Source organism: Cyprinus carpio, chromosome B2 (genome assembly GCF_018340385.1).
Source record: "Cyprinus carpio isolate SPL01 chromosome B2, ASM1834038v1, whole genome shotgun sequence".
Taxonomy (NCBI): Eukaryota; Metazoa; Chordata; class Actinopteri; order Cypriniformes; family Cyprinidae; genus Cyprinus; species Cyprinus carpio.
This window is the reverse complement of record NC_056598.1, coordinates 28,413,204-28,430,160: the sequence shown is the minus strand read 5'-3', so window position 1 is coordinate 28,430,160 and position 16,957 is coordinate 28,413,204. Positions and strand designations below refer to the sequence as shown.

The following is a 16,957-nucleotide window of genomic DNA, read 5'->3' as shown; positions in this document are numbered from 1 at the left end:
GCAATATAAATGATCATAATCTGTCATAGTGAGTGATGAATACTGGGTTGTTGAAACATATTTAGCCCTACACAATTATTTATTTATTTATTTTTAATTTAGGGTTGTTTTTTAAAGAAAGTCTCATAGGGCTCACCATGGCTGTATTTATTTTGTAAACAATACAGTAAAGACATAACATTGTGAATTATTATTATAACTTAAAATAACTGTGTGCTATTTAAATATATTTTAAAATGTAATTTATTCCTGTGATGCAAAGCTAAATTTTCAGCATCACTCTCCAGACTTCAGTGCCACATGATTCTTCAGAAATCATTCTAATATGCTGAGTTTCTGTCAAGAAATTATTTAATTATTTATATAAATTATCAGTGTTGAAAACAGCTGTGAAGCTTCATATTTTTGTGAAAGAATGTGATACTTTTTTTCAGGATAGAAGATTTAAAAAACAGCATTTATCTGAAATGGAAACCTATTGGGATATTATAAATGTCTTCACTGACCTCAAACTTTTCAATGCTAGCCTACTTCCAGTGAATTATTTCACTGGACTACTCCTGGAAACACTTCTTTCACTCTCCATACCCTCACTTGCATTTTCTTCCTGATCTATTTTTGCGGTTTTGCTTTACAACTATCTTTTCTCTCTTTTCCTTGCACCCCTATCGCTGTTGAAAAATGCAATATTTTTTCTGTCAAAAGCATTTTGACAGGTTTTTTTTTTAAATGATTCCAATTACAAAAAAAAAAAAAATACATAATTTTCCAAATCCATATGCTTTTACGTTTCCTCTGTGGAACACAAATGAGAACTAGTTAAATATGCAGAATGGAGAATGGAATATTTTTTTTTTGAAAATAACCTTAAAATGTATGCGAGAGCTTTCAATAAAATCTCCATTTGTGATTCTACAGAACAAAACAATCATGCAAACGGCAACATTTTTTGGATGAACTATTCCCTAAAAGCTGCTATGTGCAACCCAAGAGATGATTATAACTAGCCATTTGTAGGTTAATTTCCCCAAAGAGAGTAAACACTGATGTTTTATCTGCTGGTTTGAGCCGCACAATATACACGCTTAAAAATAAAGGTTCCCAAAGGTGTTTTTTGTAGCAATGCAACTGAAGAACCAGTTCTGGGTCCCCAGAATCCATCTTTCTGTGAATAGTTCTTAAAAAAACAATTTTCTCTTTATGTGAAGAACATTCAAATAAATGTCTAAAGAACCTTTTTTTTTTTTGCTATAAATAACTTTTTGTGGAATTAAAATGTTCCATGATTGTTAAAGGTTCTTAATAGAAACCATGGATGCCAATAAAGAAGCTTTAATCTTTCCACTGTTTAAAAGGTTCTTTAGATTATTAAAATGATCTTCACACCAAGAAAAAAAAAATATTTATAAAACTGTTCACTGATAGGCTCTTTTGGGCAACTAAAAATGGTTCTTCTTTGGTATCACTTTTATTTTGAAGAGTGTAGCAACACTGACTCAACCACTTCCCTGACTTTCAAACCTTTTTTTTTTTTCGCAAAAATCCATTCGGTGGTACTGAAACTACACACCACAGCTTTAAAATCTATTATTCCTTCAATGCTTTTCAAAAAAAAAATACATTTGTGCTCTCAGAACGAAAGGAAATTCAGCAGGATAACATCTGATAGCAAGAACCTTGAAGTCTATCCAAGGATCCGATTCAGCAGTGGATCTCATAAGCGATCTGCGTGTCAAACAGCAAGCTCTGGTTCATGAACAACCCTTCGGGATCAAGCGGAGGTCCTTCACCTCCTTCTGCAGGAGCCCTGCGGGGTCCGATCCCTGCGGCCCGGCCCGGGGTCAGCATGCACTCACCGGCCTTTAGCATCGACCCCTGCTGGTTGCAGGATGGCGGGGGAGGCAGCACCGGTCTGGCACGGTTCAACACGTACATCTCGTGGCCGCGTTCGTCCCGGTACTCTTCAAGTTGAGCGAACGTGGTGGGACCGTCGGAGTAGTCGTTGACGTAGAGGATGCTTTCCTCTTTGCTGGCGCCGTATCCATCTTCCTCTTTCTGCCGTTGGCGGTGGCGACTGTAAATCATGCAGAGAAGCAACAACGCCGTCAATGCCAAAAGAGAGATTCCCACAGCGATGGCCGTCTGGGTCGCGGTTCCCAGTGCATTGAAGTCCATGCTTTCAAGCTCATAAATCGGCTCCTGACTCACGTCCACCGAAGAAGGATGATAGTAAGACGAGGAATGCAGTCGAGGCCAGATTTCCGAGCGGGACAAAGATGAAGACATGTTCACAGACAGGTGAAAAGTCACCCGAGCCACTCCGCCGGGATTCCAGGCCTCGCATTCATAGCGTCCGGCATGCGCCACCGTGACGTTGCTGAGAAACAGCATCCCACTTCCCGTGTCAGGGTCGAAACTTTCTCGGTCACCTCCATCGTCGGTTCCACCTCGGACTGGCCCGCGACTCGCCGACCCTCCTTTTCCACTAGGCCTGGCTGTCACCAACCTCCCCCGAGTCTTGGCATCTCCGTCCATCCCGACCTCCTGCACCAGACCTCTGGGAGACAGCTGGGCTTTTCCGTGGGACGCTTTCCTCCAGGTGACTTGTGGCTGTGGGTATCCGGACGCCTGGCAGGACACACGTAGACTTTCCCCCAAACGCACTGTCAGGTGGCTAGGCTCCAGTTGCACTATGGGTGGGATGCAAATGAGGCTGTTTGCGGGAACCTCGACCAGACTGAGATGGGAGAGGCGCGGAGGTTCGGCGCACAGCATCCGGCGCTCGGCTGAGCTTAATAGCCTCTGACCCTCTTCATTTATCCAGCCGCGCAGCCAGTGCAGAGCGCAGTCGCAGCGCCACGGGTTATCTGTAAGAGCAAATGCAATATAAGCCTCTCAAAATACAGCATTATTAAATATTAATTCAAACAGAAATGTTGTGCAAAACTATTTAAGTAAAAGTAAAGCTGGTCTGACATCTAAATGCCATGTCACTGTGGTACGTTTGCAGGCCAAGCAACTCATATAACACTGGACTGTTTTATAATGAAAGTTTGGATCATGAATATTAATTAGTTTACTTAACCTGGCAGAGCTACCAATGGAAACATTTCTTAATTAATATTTATGTCAATCTCACATGTGCTTTTTTAAAGAGAAATATCTTAAAAATGAATTATTTGATCAAAAATGCAGTAAAAACAGTGATATTATGATATTGTAGCAATTTAAAATAGCTGTTTTTTATTTGAATACATTTTAAAATGTAATTTATTCCTGTGATGCAAAGCTCCAGAAATATTTCTTGTTATATCAATGTTGAAAACAGTTGTGCTTCATCATATTTAGTGGAAATTGATACCTTTTCTTTTTCTTTCAGAATTCCTCGATGAATTGAAAGTTAAAAAGACAATTAAGTTTATGTGAAATATAAATCTTCTGTAACATTACAACATTTTAAAAATTGTAAACATTTTGTAACATGTCTTTGCTGTCATTTTTGATCGATTGAATGCAGGACGCTGAATAAAAGTATTAATTTATTTATAAAAAATCTTACTGACCCCAAACTTTTGAATGGTAGTGTTATTTCAGATTTGTTTTTGCATTGGCTAATATGAACCTCTTACCTGTGACCCTCAGCACTTGCAGGCTGACGAGGGGTTTGAGTGAAGCGGGACTCAGGGTTCTCAGGTTGTTTCTGCTCAGGTCCAGAAGAGCCAGAGAGGACAGACCCACCAGAGCTTGATCTCCCAGCACCTCCACCGCATTCTCCTGCAGATGCAGCTCCTGCAACCGCTGCAATCAGCATTTCATCACGATTATTACTACAGGCCTGATCGTAGCTACCATAAAAACACACTTTAAGAAGCAATCTAGCATAATGCAGAGTCATCTATTTTTCACTTCAGTGTTTCTATCGAATTAGCATATTGCTGAAAAAGCCCCTATAAATGTAGCACTTTTATGAGTTTTTGCACTGCTTTTCTGTGGCTTCTGCTTCTCTTCTACTCTCACGAAACGTGCACACTTTGGCATAACACTATGTAAAGTCTGTGCAAATATTTGGAACATTTAAAAAAACAAAATAGTGAGACAGCAAGTTATGTTTTTAATATTTCAAAAATTATCTCACATTGTTAAGATGAAACGTTCTAATTTCGTCTGAGCTCCACAGATCTTCGATAGTAGTAATTGGAAACTGCAACAAGTATTAGTTTACAATTCGCATTTACCCCAAAAGCAAAATAAAAATACATGATAGCATTTTGATGACTTTACAAAAGTTTTAAAAATATCTAGAGATTGTTTGCGTTGTTTAAAAGAGAGAAAGAGTTTGCAAATTTGCTGTCACTCCCTTTAATTAATTAATATAAAACATATATATTTAAAAAAAAAAAACTTTGTTAGATTTACAGTCATATGGTCCGATAAATTAAGTTCTTAAAATGTTTTGATATACTATAAAATGTTCGTCCAATCATTGCATTCGGTTCAGATAAAATGATAGGATGCCATACCTGCCTGTCAAACTATGTATTTGCATACCAGCCAATAGCGAGAGAGTTTGGGGCGGGGCTACTGTAGCAGACTGAGCCTGAGGGAGTTTAACGGTGAGTTAGAAGACATTCAGAATCTGTTACAAAAGCGTAAGCCAAAACAAAGATTAAAAAAAAAACACAAAAACAGACATTATGGTAAAACAAAGGGTAATCACAAGCGGAGGTTTTTACATGAAATGAAATGTTTGTGTTTCAGTAACTTGGTAACTTGGGCAGTTTCTTCTTGACAAGTATGCTAAACTTTATTTTAAAAGTATTACTAAAATGCTGGTCCTTTTATGGAAAGGAGCATACTTTTACCTGTTGAGACATGCTTTCATTTTTTATAGACCCACCAGTAATGGGCGTTTGAAAATATGCTTTATCTTTGTATTTCCGCTAGGTGGCGCTAGTAGCACAGAAACCTTTAAAATAGTACTTTTAGTCAGTTACACTTCTTTCCAATGCAAAAATCACTTATTTCTCTTTACAGTTTCATTTTGGAAGTAACCTTTTTTGTGTAACAAGCCAATACATTGAAAGCCATACAGCCAACATCATACAGCCAAGTATGGTGACCCATACTCAGAATTCGTGCTCTGCATTAAACCCATCCAAAGTGCACACACACAGCAGTGAACACACACACACACACCGTGAACACACACACAGAGCAGTTGGCAGCCATTTATGCTGCGGCGCCCGGGGAGCAGTTGGGGGTTTGCCTTGCTCAAGGGCACCTCAGTCGTGGTATTGCCGGCACAAGCCTCAAATCCACAACCTTAGGGTTAGGAGTCAAACTCTCTAACCACTAGGCCACGACTTCCCCAAAAGAAACATTAACCAACCTGAATTCAAACCCACAACCTTAGTTGAGTTCGCCACTAAATTTACAGTCTGACTCCTAGCTGAACCTTTATTGCCTATTTTTAAATTAGTATTTTAGTCACACTAATGCTCCTGTGACATGTTAATTTAAAAAAAAATAATCATTTGGAATGTTAAAACATTTGAAAATGTATATTTTTTTTAGGCAGAATGTCACAGACGGTCATTCCACCTGCAGTCCGCGGAAAGTGTAGTCCTCGAGTCTGGTGATCTGGTTTCCTGCGAGGTAGAGGATGCGCAGGTGGTCCAGGCCCCCGAACACGTCAGCTGTGATCAGGTGGATGCGGTTTCCATTGAGCGCCAGCTCCAGAAGCAGACCCAGGTTTCTGAAGGCCCCGGCCTCCAGCGTGGAGATGCTGTTATTCTGCAGGTAGAGGTAGTGCAGCCGGCCGAGGTCAGATAGATCCCGCTGACGGATCTGTCCAATGGCATTGTCCTGCAGAAAGATGGTCTGGACAGGACACAGATTCCGGGGCAAAACATCAGTACATTAACACAGGTTTGTGACATGGTTAATTTTATAAACTAACATTAAAGAATTTTAAGCAGAAAGAACTAGAGATGATCAGTTTAACATGTATTTCTAACAGATATTCACACTTTTCAGCTTTAAAATAGCTAGTCTATGGATAAATAACACAATTCAGTTCTCTGAGAAACAAAATAATAATAATAGTAATTCATTAGTATTATAAAATTGATATTTATATTTATACAATATATAAATATATAAAATATTAGATATAATATGTAAACATTTTAATATTTATTAAGTATATTGATAATTATAGTTGTAGCCTAATGATAATTTAAATTACATTAATTACAGAATTAGTATTATTCTTGTTTAATTTTTATTAATAGTTCAAGTATTACTGTAATTATCATTAAAATTGTTGAAATTAATAACAATAATAATAATAAAAAACAAAAATAACACAATACACATAATACACATAATACACAAAAAATTTAATTAGTAATAATATTAAAACAACCACAACAACAGTTATAATAATAATAATAAAATCATTATTGTACATATTATTAGTATTATTATTATAAATTCATTTATCATTAATAATCAAATTAATAATAGATTATATTAATAGTAGAACTATTATTATCATGATTTGTTATAATTGTTGTAGGCTAATGATCATTTAAATTATATTAACAATGGAATTATTATTATTATTATTAGTAGTAGTAGTAGTAGTAAAACATGATGATAATGATTCTTTTAATTGTTTTATTATTATTATTTTATTAGTAATAATAATATTCATAATTAAATTATTATTATATTAATAGTAAGATTATCAATATTGCACATTATTGTTAATGCTGTTGTCATTAATAGTGATATTAATAATAAATTCTATTAATAGTAGAATTATTGTAGTCTAATAATAATTTAAATTCTATTAATAATGGAATTATTATTATGTTTTATTGTTGTAGTCTGATGATCATTTACTTCAAAACAGAAATAAAACAATAAGTTACTTAAAAAAAAAAAAAAAAAAAAAACCTTTATGGGAATCTGCATCACTTTCATTTTATAGAAAGCTTCAGTGATTATAATGGCGTTCTGGTTTTGACGTGCCAAGTAATAAAAGCAGCATCCGTCTCATTCATGTCAACTTATGTTTCTATCCTAATCAGTGACAGCAGTGAGAGACTGCAGACAAAAAAAAAAAAAACTTTTAAGCTGAAACAAAAAAGAAAATGTTTCTTTCTTTATCAGTTCCTCTTCACTGTGTTCCATGTGAATGCAGAGTGAAAGAAGGTTTTCTTTAGCATGAAACAGATCAATACACAGCTTTGGAAGTGTTGCACAATTCTGGATTGACTATCCTTGAGCTTTAAACATGCAAACAAATCAATTAGCAGCATCAGAAGGGCATTAAGAGGCTTTCGCTGAGTGGTCTGTCTTCACTCTTTTAACTGTATTAATGATGCAACATATTACACTGATTAATTTTCTAATTGATTTCTATCAAGCTATTGTCTGTGATCAAACACGGGCTGAGCCGAAGCAAATTTCTTGTGAAGCATAGGTTACAAGGGTCAACTGAGCAATTTATGCGAGCCGGCTCATGAATATTCACGAGCTGCAGTAATGTTAGTGATGTGACTGGAGCAGATACAGAGACATGCAAATAGGGTCCAGAGAGTGACGCTGGCCATGATTTAGTGAATGATTCTGGAGTTATGACCTATGGTTTTAATGTCAGGTTTGCTGTATTGTGGGTCAAGGTGTAGATACAAGCAAGAGAAGATTTATTATTTCATTACAATGGGTGACCGGATGACCAGAATAAAAAATTGGGACAGGTTGGAAAGTAGTGCAAGTGTTCCTGTCTTATATGTAGGAGAGTTCAGATACATAATATTTTTGATTTCATTTTGTTTTCAAAACTGTAAAGAAGTGAATGGAATTAAAGAAAAATTGTTTAATCATTCACAATAAGACCAAAAAAATTTACAACAGTAAACAGGGTCAACTTGACTTGATTTCATGTCGACTTTGTGACTACTGATCAATCATTCTCAAAACTGCAGAAAATTATATACATTTTGAATCCAGCCCAGTTTTCTCCCATAAAAGCAAATGTAAAGTATTTGTAAACATCTTGACTACATCTTGATTATTTCTTGATTATTTCATGTTGCTCAAAAAATTGTTAGAAAATTGTGGGGAAAAAACTCAAGTTTCATTTGAATGACAAATATCCATTTAATTTAAATGACAAAAATATATTAAATATAAATGACCTTTTTCAGCACACAAGTATATTTTTTTATTTTGTTTTTAACATTGATAACACCAACAAAAACAAATGATTTTAATGTTAAATATTTTATTAATTACTTATTTTAATCGAAATGATTCCAAATGATTAGAAAAAATTATAAATCACTGTAAATGTTATAGAAATATTGGATCTATTTCAGTGTTTCTATGACAATGGAATTATTTTGATAATCTATAAAATTCTCTAATGTTTTTCCCCCATATTGTTTTTAACATTTAGGCCTATAAACGGTAAACAACAAAAACATCATTCATGTGATTTAAAGGTTTTATTTCTATTTTTAATTAGTTATTTTGATTTAAATTATTCAAAATTATTAGAAAAATTATTAAATAATTTTACATATCATAGAAAGATGACACTAGAAGTATTTTTGACATTCTATGACGTTGGACGTATGATATATATAATAATAATTCTTATGATCTGAATATTTATTATTTATATTAAACTACTTATTTCTATTAAAATAATTGAAAATGATTAATTATAAATTATAAATTACTGTAGGAAAGGAACTATTTCTGATTTTCTATTAAGTATTTTTCCATATTGTTTTTAATAACATTAAACACCAAAAACACACAAATATTATTCTTATTATTTGAATATGATTACTTGTATACTTACATTAATGACTTATTATGATTATTTTTTTTAATTCAAATAACTTTTCATTTCAGTTTTGTTTTTTCTTCTTAAGAACACTTTTTTGCACCATAAATAACCTTTTGTGGGATGAAGAGATTGGCGTGAATGTTGAAGGTTCTTATGGTTCTCATATGCTAATGTAGAACCTTTTTTGTGACATTTCAAGGGACATGTTTGTCCCCAATACAGTATTTTAAGAACGACCCACCTATGAACATCCACATGCGTTTGCGTGACTGACCTGCGTCCCATGTGCAATGCCTTGCGGGAACTCTTTGAGCCCAGTGGATCCACATTCGACAGTCAAACTATAGCAGCGGCACCCAGATGGACAACCGATAGAAGACGCGCACAGCTGGGCCAACATGAGCACCAACACCGCTGAGAGCTGAGGAGGATTCATCTCAGAAAGAACTGTGAAAACAGGAAAAAGGGAATGATAGAAAAGGGCGGCAGAACTAGGGCAAAGAGAGGAAAGAGAAAAGAAGAAAGAGACGGGTTGCAGTTAAAGAGAAAGAGAGAGACAGACAAAAAGACAGGGCTTGTTGTTAAAGAGCGCATGCACGTGTGAGCTAATCGGATCCGTAACGCATGAGAATCCTGCTTAAGTGGATCGGAAAATTGAATTCTGCCGAGCAGAAAGGGAAGTAAGCGTAGAGTCAAAATAAGGAGGAAAAAAAAAAAACGTTTGAAAGATGGATAGCGCTCACTCCTGCCTGCGGTTCCCTACAGAACAGTCTCTTAGGAAGAATCTGTGGTGGGCTTTGGTTAATTAAACATGAGTCTTGAGGTGCACATGCTTGTGCCTCCAGGATCTCTCTTCTGTTTTGAGAGAATATGAAATACAACACCAAACACGGGCGCACTGCACGCTTCTCCCGGGAGAGCAGATCAAACCCTCGGCCTGCTCCACTCGCATCATCCATCTCAAATCCCCAATAATACAATTAATACAAGAATTATAAAAAAAAACAACAAAAACATGTCCACCTTGGCCCCATATTCACACAATAACAGAATACTTCACTACAGGACCCAATGATAGACCGTATGATTGTAAGAACTGCTAGAAATGCATTAGAAAGTCTGCCTTGGTGTGTATATTAATACATATTCGTATTCTGTACCTAGCACCTAAAATTCGTTTAAAAATAATCTTAGTTTGTGTTTATAAAATTGCATTACATGTTAAAACCTGGTTATTTAATAGTCTGTACACATACAGTTTTTCACTTAAGCTCATAAAGGCTGTGTTTATTTGATCAAAAGTACAGTAAAAATAGTAAAATAGTGAAATATATATTCTAGTTAAATATATTTTAAAAAGTAATTTATTTCTGTGATGCAACAATGATTTTTTTTTTAGTATCAATGATCCAGTATTAAGTGTCACAAGATGCTTTATTAATCATTCTAATATGTGGATTTACTGCTCAGGAAAAATTTCAGATTATTTTCAATTTTGAAAATAATTGTGCTGATTATTATAGCTTATAAATATAAAGCATTTATTTGAAATATAAATTTTATAACAATTAAAAAAATCTAATTTTAAATATATATATATATATATATATATATATATATATATATATATATATATTATATATATATATATATATATATATATATAAAATAAATACTTCTGTTTATATGAACAGAAGTATTCATTTGTTTTTTTAATATATAAAACATATTTTAAATATAGTTATAGAAAGCAACAATTAAACATTCAATGAATAAAAACAAAAAATAAATTAAATACATAATAATAAACTGCTTACAATGACATCTAAACATCAAATATACTCTGATAGACTGTGATTTTGTTGTTGTGTCACATTTTCACTGTGAACAGTCAAATTACTTGTTGTTAGAATCTTGTGTTGCCTGCTTAGGACTCAAACCTGATTTGTGTTTTATTAAACAGAACAACAAGGAAAACCAAGACACGAAAATACTAAACCTCTCTGTACCTGCCAGCAATAGCATCCTTTGTGCTTTTTTCTGAATCTACAACTCTTTCTTTCTCTGGCTCCTCTGTTCTAGATAAATTCAGAATGAAAGAGAGTTTGCCGAGAGCCAGAGCTTCATCCACACCTCGAGAAGGCTCACAAAATGGATCAGTACGGAGTTCTGTGTGCGGTTAGCAGTTCTAGGTCATCTGTCTGAGAGCTTAGAGCCTCACAGAAGCCTCTGAAACATGGTAGTGACTGAAAAAGATCAGCACTGAAAGATTTAGAGGTCCAAAGCACGTGGATCAAAAGCAACACGAGGAGATTTGGAAATGTGGATTTGAGATACGAGTGCATCTAGCACTCCTAAATAATGTTCAAAACTTTAAATATGAAACGACATCTCGTTTTTCACAAAAAGGCATAATAATGCACAAAGAAAGAAAGATTGTCTCTGCGGGGACAGATAACAATGAATTGTTTCATTTGGCTTCGATTTTGATGTGATACATTTGGGCTGTTCTTCGCTTAAATGTGTCATTGAGTGATGAACCATGAGCAAATGTGAATATTTTATGCCTGTTGCTTAATTTAGAGAGTATTTGAGAGGACAGCGAGCTCGATTAATGCAACATGACCCACATAAGCCTTTTTATCTGCTCAAAGCATGAAGGAGAAAGACATGATAAACATCAGAGGTCCGTTGTCCTGCACTCAAATGCTATTCTCCTGACGCTGGGGAAAGAGAATGGAAATCACAATGGATAGAATGAAGGGGGAAATGGGAAATTCTGAATGAGTTTTGCTTTCAGCGCCTTTCTTTTGCTACGTGTGTCGCCTCACAAACATCTGCAAGCCAAAGGAAGCAGCCGTGAAGTGTTGAAAAAGGCGATGTTCTGTGAGATATGGCACTCTCTTACATGTGCGTCTGGGTTCTGAAGTGATTCTGCCAGATGAGATCCTTTAAAAGCACCGGGAACATCTACAGAATTTAATATTTAGAGGCTCCACGGCGCTTTATCGCGAGACCGCGTGTTTGGAATTCACTGCATTTCCCTCCAACAACAGCAGAGTGTGTTGAGAATGGAAAACTGAGGAATGATGGATGGATTTTGAAGTTTCAACAGATGTCATATCTCAGACGGATGGATAGACAGACTGACTTAGTGAAATAGGATATTCAGTGAGAATAAAATGTAGCCAGAGACTCATTAAAAGTGGGAATTGTATACCACAGGTGGTTAGAGTATGGAAAAATAACAAATTTGTGACATTGAGGTCAAGGTTGGGCTGTTAGGCAACACCATGTAGGAAAAAAGTGACTTTTCTCCATTGATGGACTGTTAATTTGACTGTTATTTATTAATTTTTATTTATTTACTTTTTTTGGAATGCAACATAAATCATACTTTTAGTAGAGGAGAAAAAATAATAAAATAAGAAAGCAGTATAATAGAAAATAATACGGATGGATGAATTAATTAATCAATTAATGGCCAAATAATTGTATTATTGTTATTTATTTTTTTATTGGCAAGCAAGATAAATCTTGCTTTTAGCAGAGGATTTAAAAATAAAATGCAATAAAATAAAGCAAAATAAAATAATATTATAAAATATATGAATGACTGAATAAATGATTGATTAAATAAATACATAAAAATAAATAAATAAATAAATACATACATAAAATAACATTTTAATAAATAAAAAATAAAATATATGAATTAATTAGTTGTTTATTATTATTTTTATTATTTTGCAATAATTATTTACATAATTAATTACACAAAAAGAAATACATAAGATAATAATTTAATAATAAATTAAATAAAATGAATGAATAAAATAAAATAAAAACAAGACTTCTGTCATTACTTGCGCTCATGTCATTGCAAACTTTATTTCTTCTGTGGAACCCAGCTGGAGAAATGTTGTCTTTCAAGCTTCATAAAAGACAAAAAGAACCACAAAAGTATCATAAAAGCGGTCCAGATGACTTTCAATATTTCAAATCTTACATTTACATTTAGTCATTTTGCAGACGCTTTTATCCAAAGCGACTTACAAAGCCTTGGAAGAGACCAAAGCCTCTGAAGCCTGATTCATGATGCTTTAAGAAATGGACCAGAACTTATATCATTATTCATTGATAATCCTTCCCTCCAGTGAACTGTTAAACACAGCGAGCGGGCCGTTGAGAACCCTGTCAGTCAGGCTGATGAGAAGGCCAACAGACAAAGAAATAGAGACTAAACAGATGGTGCATTCACACATTCCCTTAAAAAACAATTCTAAAGAAAAAGCATTCCTACAATCCATACTGTTTTGCAGCAAATTCAGTCCATCAGTTTCTCGAACAACTACAAAAAAGAAAACAAAAGAACATAATTCTTCAGCGGACAGCTTGTGTCTTGATGATATACAGTACAAATGTCAGTTTGCTTCAGAGATATTTCTACTGTCATGAGCCTGGTTATAATTCTGTTCGCTCTGGATGAGCTATAAGGCCTGTACGGATCTGACAAGCTAATACACTCTGGTTTATAGTTTGTAGTGATGCTGAATGGAGTGACGGCTGATTCTGTGAGCAGGCAGTGCTTTGTTTGCTTTTGTCTGAGAACAGCTTGGAGGGTTTATATCTACAGTGCTGTATGTAAGCGGGTGATTCGTGAAATGGCACTTCATTCAGGACTCTGGCCCTGAGTGAGAGCATGTAGACAGATGACTGTCCTTGTGCTGGGAAAGCTGTACTTCAAATGTACTACAGTATGTGTTGCTCTGAATAGGAAAATGTGAGCTCAGTGCAAGGACAATCGAATGTAAACTGTGGAGCTGTTATTTGTCTGTCCTACCTTTTCCTAGAAAATCTACGAATTAATGACAAAATCACGGTCAAATCATATTTTTGCCACAAAATCTAAAGGGGAAAAAAAGGAAATAATAATAAAATAAAAAAAATCATGGATTATCAATACTCTCTATTTTATATACACTATTGTTAATAAAATTTATATTTCAAAGAAATGCTGTTCTTTTGAACTTTTTATTCATCAGATAATCCTGAAAAAAATATGGTTTTCACAAAAACATGAAGCAGCACAACTGTTTTCAGCATTGACAGTAATATTTTAATATGTTTTTTGAGCAGCATATCAGAATAATTTCTGAAGAATGGAGAAATGATGCTGAAACTTCAGCTTTGCATCACAGGAATAAATTACATTTTAACATAACTCAAAATAGAAAATTGTTATTTTAAATTTTAAGAACATTTCACAATATTACTGTTGTTTAAATTATTTTATACTTTCAAAAACAAACAAAAAAATTGCATTAAATTATTATTATTTCACATTTAAGAAATTGCAGGAGAAAATTCTTCAGAATGTTCTAAATAAAACAATTGTAATGTTCCTGAAGTACCCAGAATATATTACATCTTCAGAAAGACATTGGTTAAACACTTATGCACTACACTTTATCCCCATGAACACACATCACGCTCTTGGGTTTTCGGTCACATATAGCTACAGTCTTAGTAATAAAATCTGATGACACCTCTAGATCTGAATATGTCATGATTACAATGAATGAACTCCATACGCTTCACCTGTCAGCCTCGTATAACATCATATTCAGATGTAATGTGCTCCCAGGAGTGCTTTCTTTAATGGGCCGAGCTAAAAGCTTGGAGAGTTATGACTGACCCATATCATCTATACAAATCACAGCTATCGCATCACCTGGCACGAGCATTCATCAGCTCTAATGTAAGAGCAGAACTCAGAGTCTAAATGAGAAGAGTTGAAGTAATCAGATTCAGCGTGTCAAGAAGAGATAAGAGAGGGAACGTGTGAGAGAGAGAGCGAACACACAGCGATGCCCTCCGGCCATGCCTCCCATGTTGTCATGGAAACAATAGCACAGGGTTTGGATTCTGAAGGCAAGGCCTGCAGGCACTAATACGACCGAGAGAAGCGTTCGGCGCTCAAGACCAAGACAAAGAAACAAAGGATGAGCCAGATTAACAGAGGGGAAAAAGTGAACAGGGAGAAAGAAAGAAAGAAATATATTCATTAAATGCTTGCAGTGGATCACATTTCATCTGCCTCGAGTCAAATGTGCCATACATGATCACCTGAGTGTTGTTCCTCTGTGATTGTGTGTTTGGAAAATGCAAACAGAGCATATAAACTGCCAAAAATAAATATTTGGTTTAACTTAAAGAAATTATGACAGAATATATTACTGAGGAAATAGAATTTAGAGGAAGTTGAGAAGTTGGTTGTACTTCTCAAAGTAATAATAATAATTTGTATTTTAATTATATAATATAATATATTATATATATATATATATATATTATATATATATATATATATATATATATATATATATATATATATATATATATATATTATATATATATATTTTTTTTTTTTTTTTTTTTTATATTTTATTATATCACAATTTTTCATCCAGGTTTCAGTTTAACAAGTAAACCTTGGTGCAAAAATAAAAATAAAATATTACATTTTCATTTGATTACATTTTTTAAAAATTATAGAATTGTTGAAGTTTTATATATTAATTTGATTACCACCATTCTTGGTAATACATTTTTTAACTCAAAAAAAAACACATGAATCCAGAAAAATTTAACAGTCAACAAAAAATGTCATAGGGCACTGAAAAATATTAACAATTTATGTATAACAATATATTAATTATTATATATTTTTTAAATACTTCTCATTTTTTTATTAATTGTTAAACCACTCAAATGTTTTAATTCAAATGATTAGTCATGCTTTTTGATAAAATATTGTTCAAATTTAATTAAACCATTAAAATGGAATCCAGAGAAATTAATAAATAGAATTTGGGGGAAAAAAAAATCTAACGAAATGTGGGAAAAAAATAAACTGGATTTCATATTGTAGGTCCCTGGCTGGATTTGAACAAACTCCTCACATTAAGTTTAAAACGTTAGTAATTTGTTTGAGCTGCATTCATGAATGATACCGCAAATTATGCATCATGTTGATGTGAAGTGTGCTTTTTCCTTTGTAAAGCGATCAGACCTACAATTTCAACCAAGCAGAAGATAAAATGTCTGAAAATTCTTAGAAGGATGGATATTAGTCATATCTACAGACCAACACATATATGACCAGAAACCTTTTAAGACCTTTTTGTGCCTTTCATCTTCTGCTAGGTTAAAATTGTAAGTGAAGTGCAAGGGAAAAAACATGTTTTCTAAAGAGAGAGAGAGAGAGAGAGAGAGTGTGTGTGTGTGTGTGTGTGTGTGTGTGTGTTGAACTGAGACGCAAAAGCATGTAAATTGTTATGCTCTGCGATGTCACCTGAGTGTTGTTCCTCTGTGATTGTGTGTTTTGGCAATCACAGCACACGAGGGCAGTAATCAGAGACGCAAACACACTTCCACCCCGTAGTCTTTTATCATTTCTCATCAGAAGTGAACTCACACAGTCCCAGCGAGCCTCCAATCCTAGCCACATACTGTCTCCGAATCAATTCCATATATGCATTTCTGGCACATCACCAATTTAGCCAGAGACTCTGAACACATCTGCTTGTTATCTAATCGCAGTAGCGTGTCCAGATGTGGTTTGCTCTGATCGATTTTTCTGGTCTCTAAGCACAGATCAATATGTGTGTGTGCGTGTTTGTCAGAGGAGCAACACTGTCCACTGATTTTAAAACTTTTTCCTAGATGCAAATCAATCTGGGAACCTGAGAACGAATCTCATGAAAACAGGTCCAGTTTGCATTTCACCCCAAAGCCATGAGAAATTATATTTTTGCAAAAGGTACATAAAGCCCAATTTGGCATTGTGGCATTATTTCACAAATAATAAACTAAGCACATTTCCCCTGAAATTCTCATTACCGTAATGCATCCAGGCGTTGTTTTTCATGTGTAATTCCCATTATTCTTTATAATGATTCTCATTGTATTCTCATAACTGTAATACTGTATTTTTGTGCCGTACAAAACCAATTGCAGTAACAGCTTTTTTTTAAATCAGCATTAAAGACAGTGGAAAAATATTTGCATAATGTATTAATATTA

General features: G+C 34.4%; 1 protein-coding gene across 2 annotated transcripts in view; it reads right to left on the bottom strand.

The window, feature by feature from the left end:
• Nucleotides 1-392: 392 nt before the first annotated feature.
• Nucleotides 393-16,957, bottom strand: part of LOC109111949 (leucine-rich repeat-containing protein 24-like) — an 18,883-nt gene continuing 2,318 nt past the window's right edge. The window contains exons 2-5 of one of the 2 annotated variants that reach the window (XM_042719027.1): nucleotides 9,144-9,360; nucleotides 5,602-5,880; nucleotides 3,630-3,798; nucleotides 393-2,867 (exon numbers count right to left, since the gene is read on the bottom strand). In XM_042719027.1, the coding sequence (XP_042574961.1) occupies nucleotides 1,702-2,867; nucleotides 3,630-3,798; nucleotides 5,602-5,880; nucleotides 9,144-9,305 (1,776 nt within the window). In that variant the 5' untranslated portion in view covers nucleotides 9,306-9,360 and the 3' untranslated portion in view covers nucleotides 393-1,701. The remainder of the gene's footprint in view (nucleotides 2,868-3,629; nucleotides 3,799-5,601; nucleotides 5,881-9,143; nucleotides 9,361-16,957) is intronic. The other variant, XM_019124961.2, reaches the window with a different exon arrangement.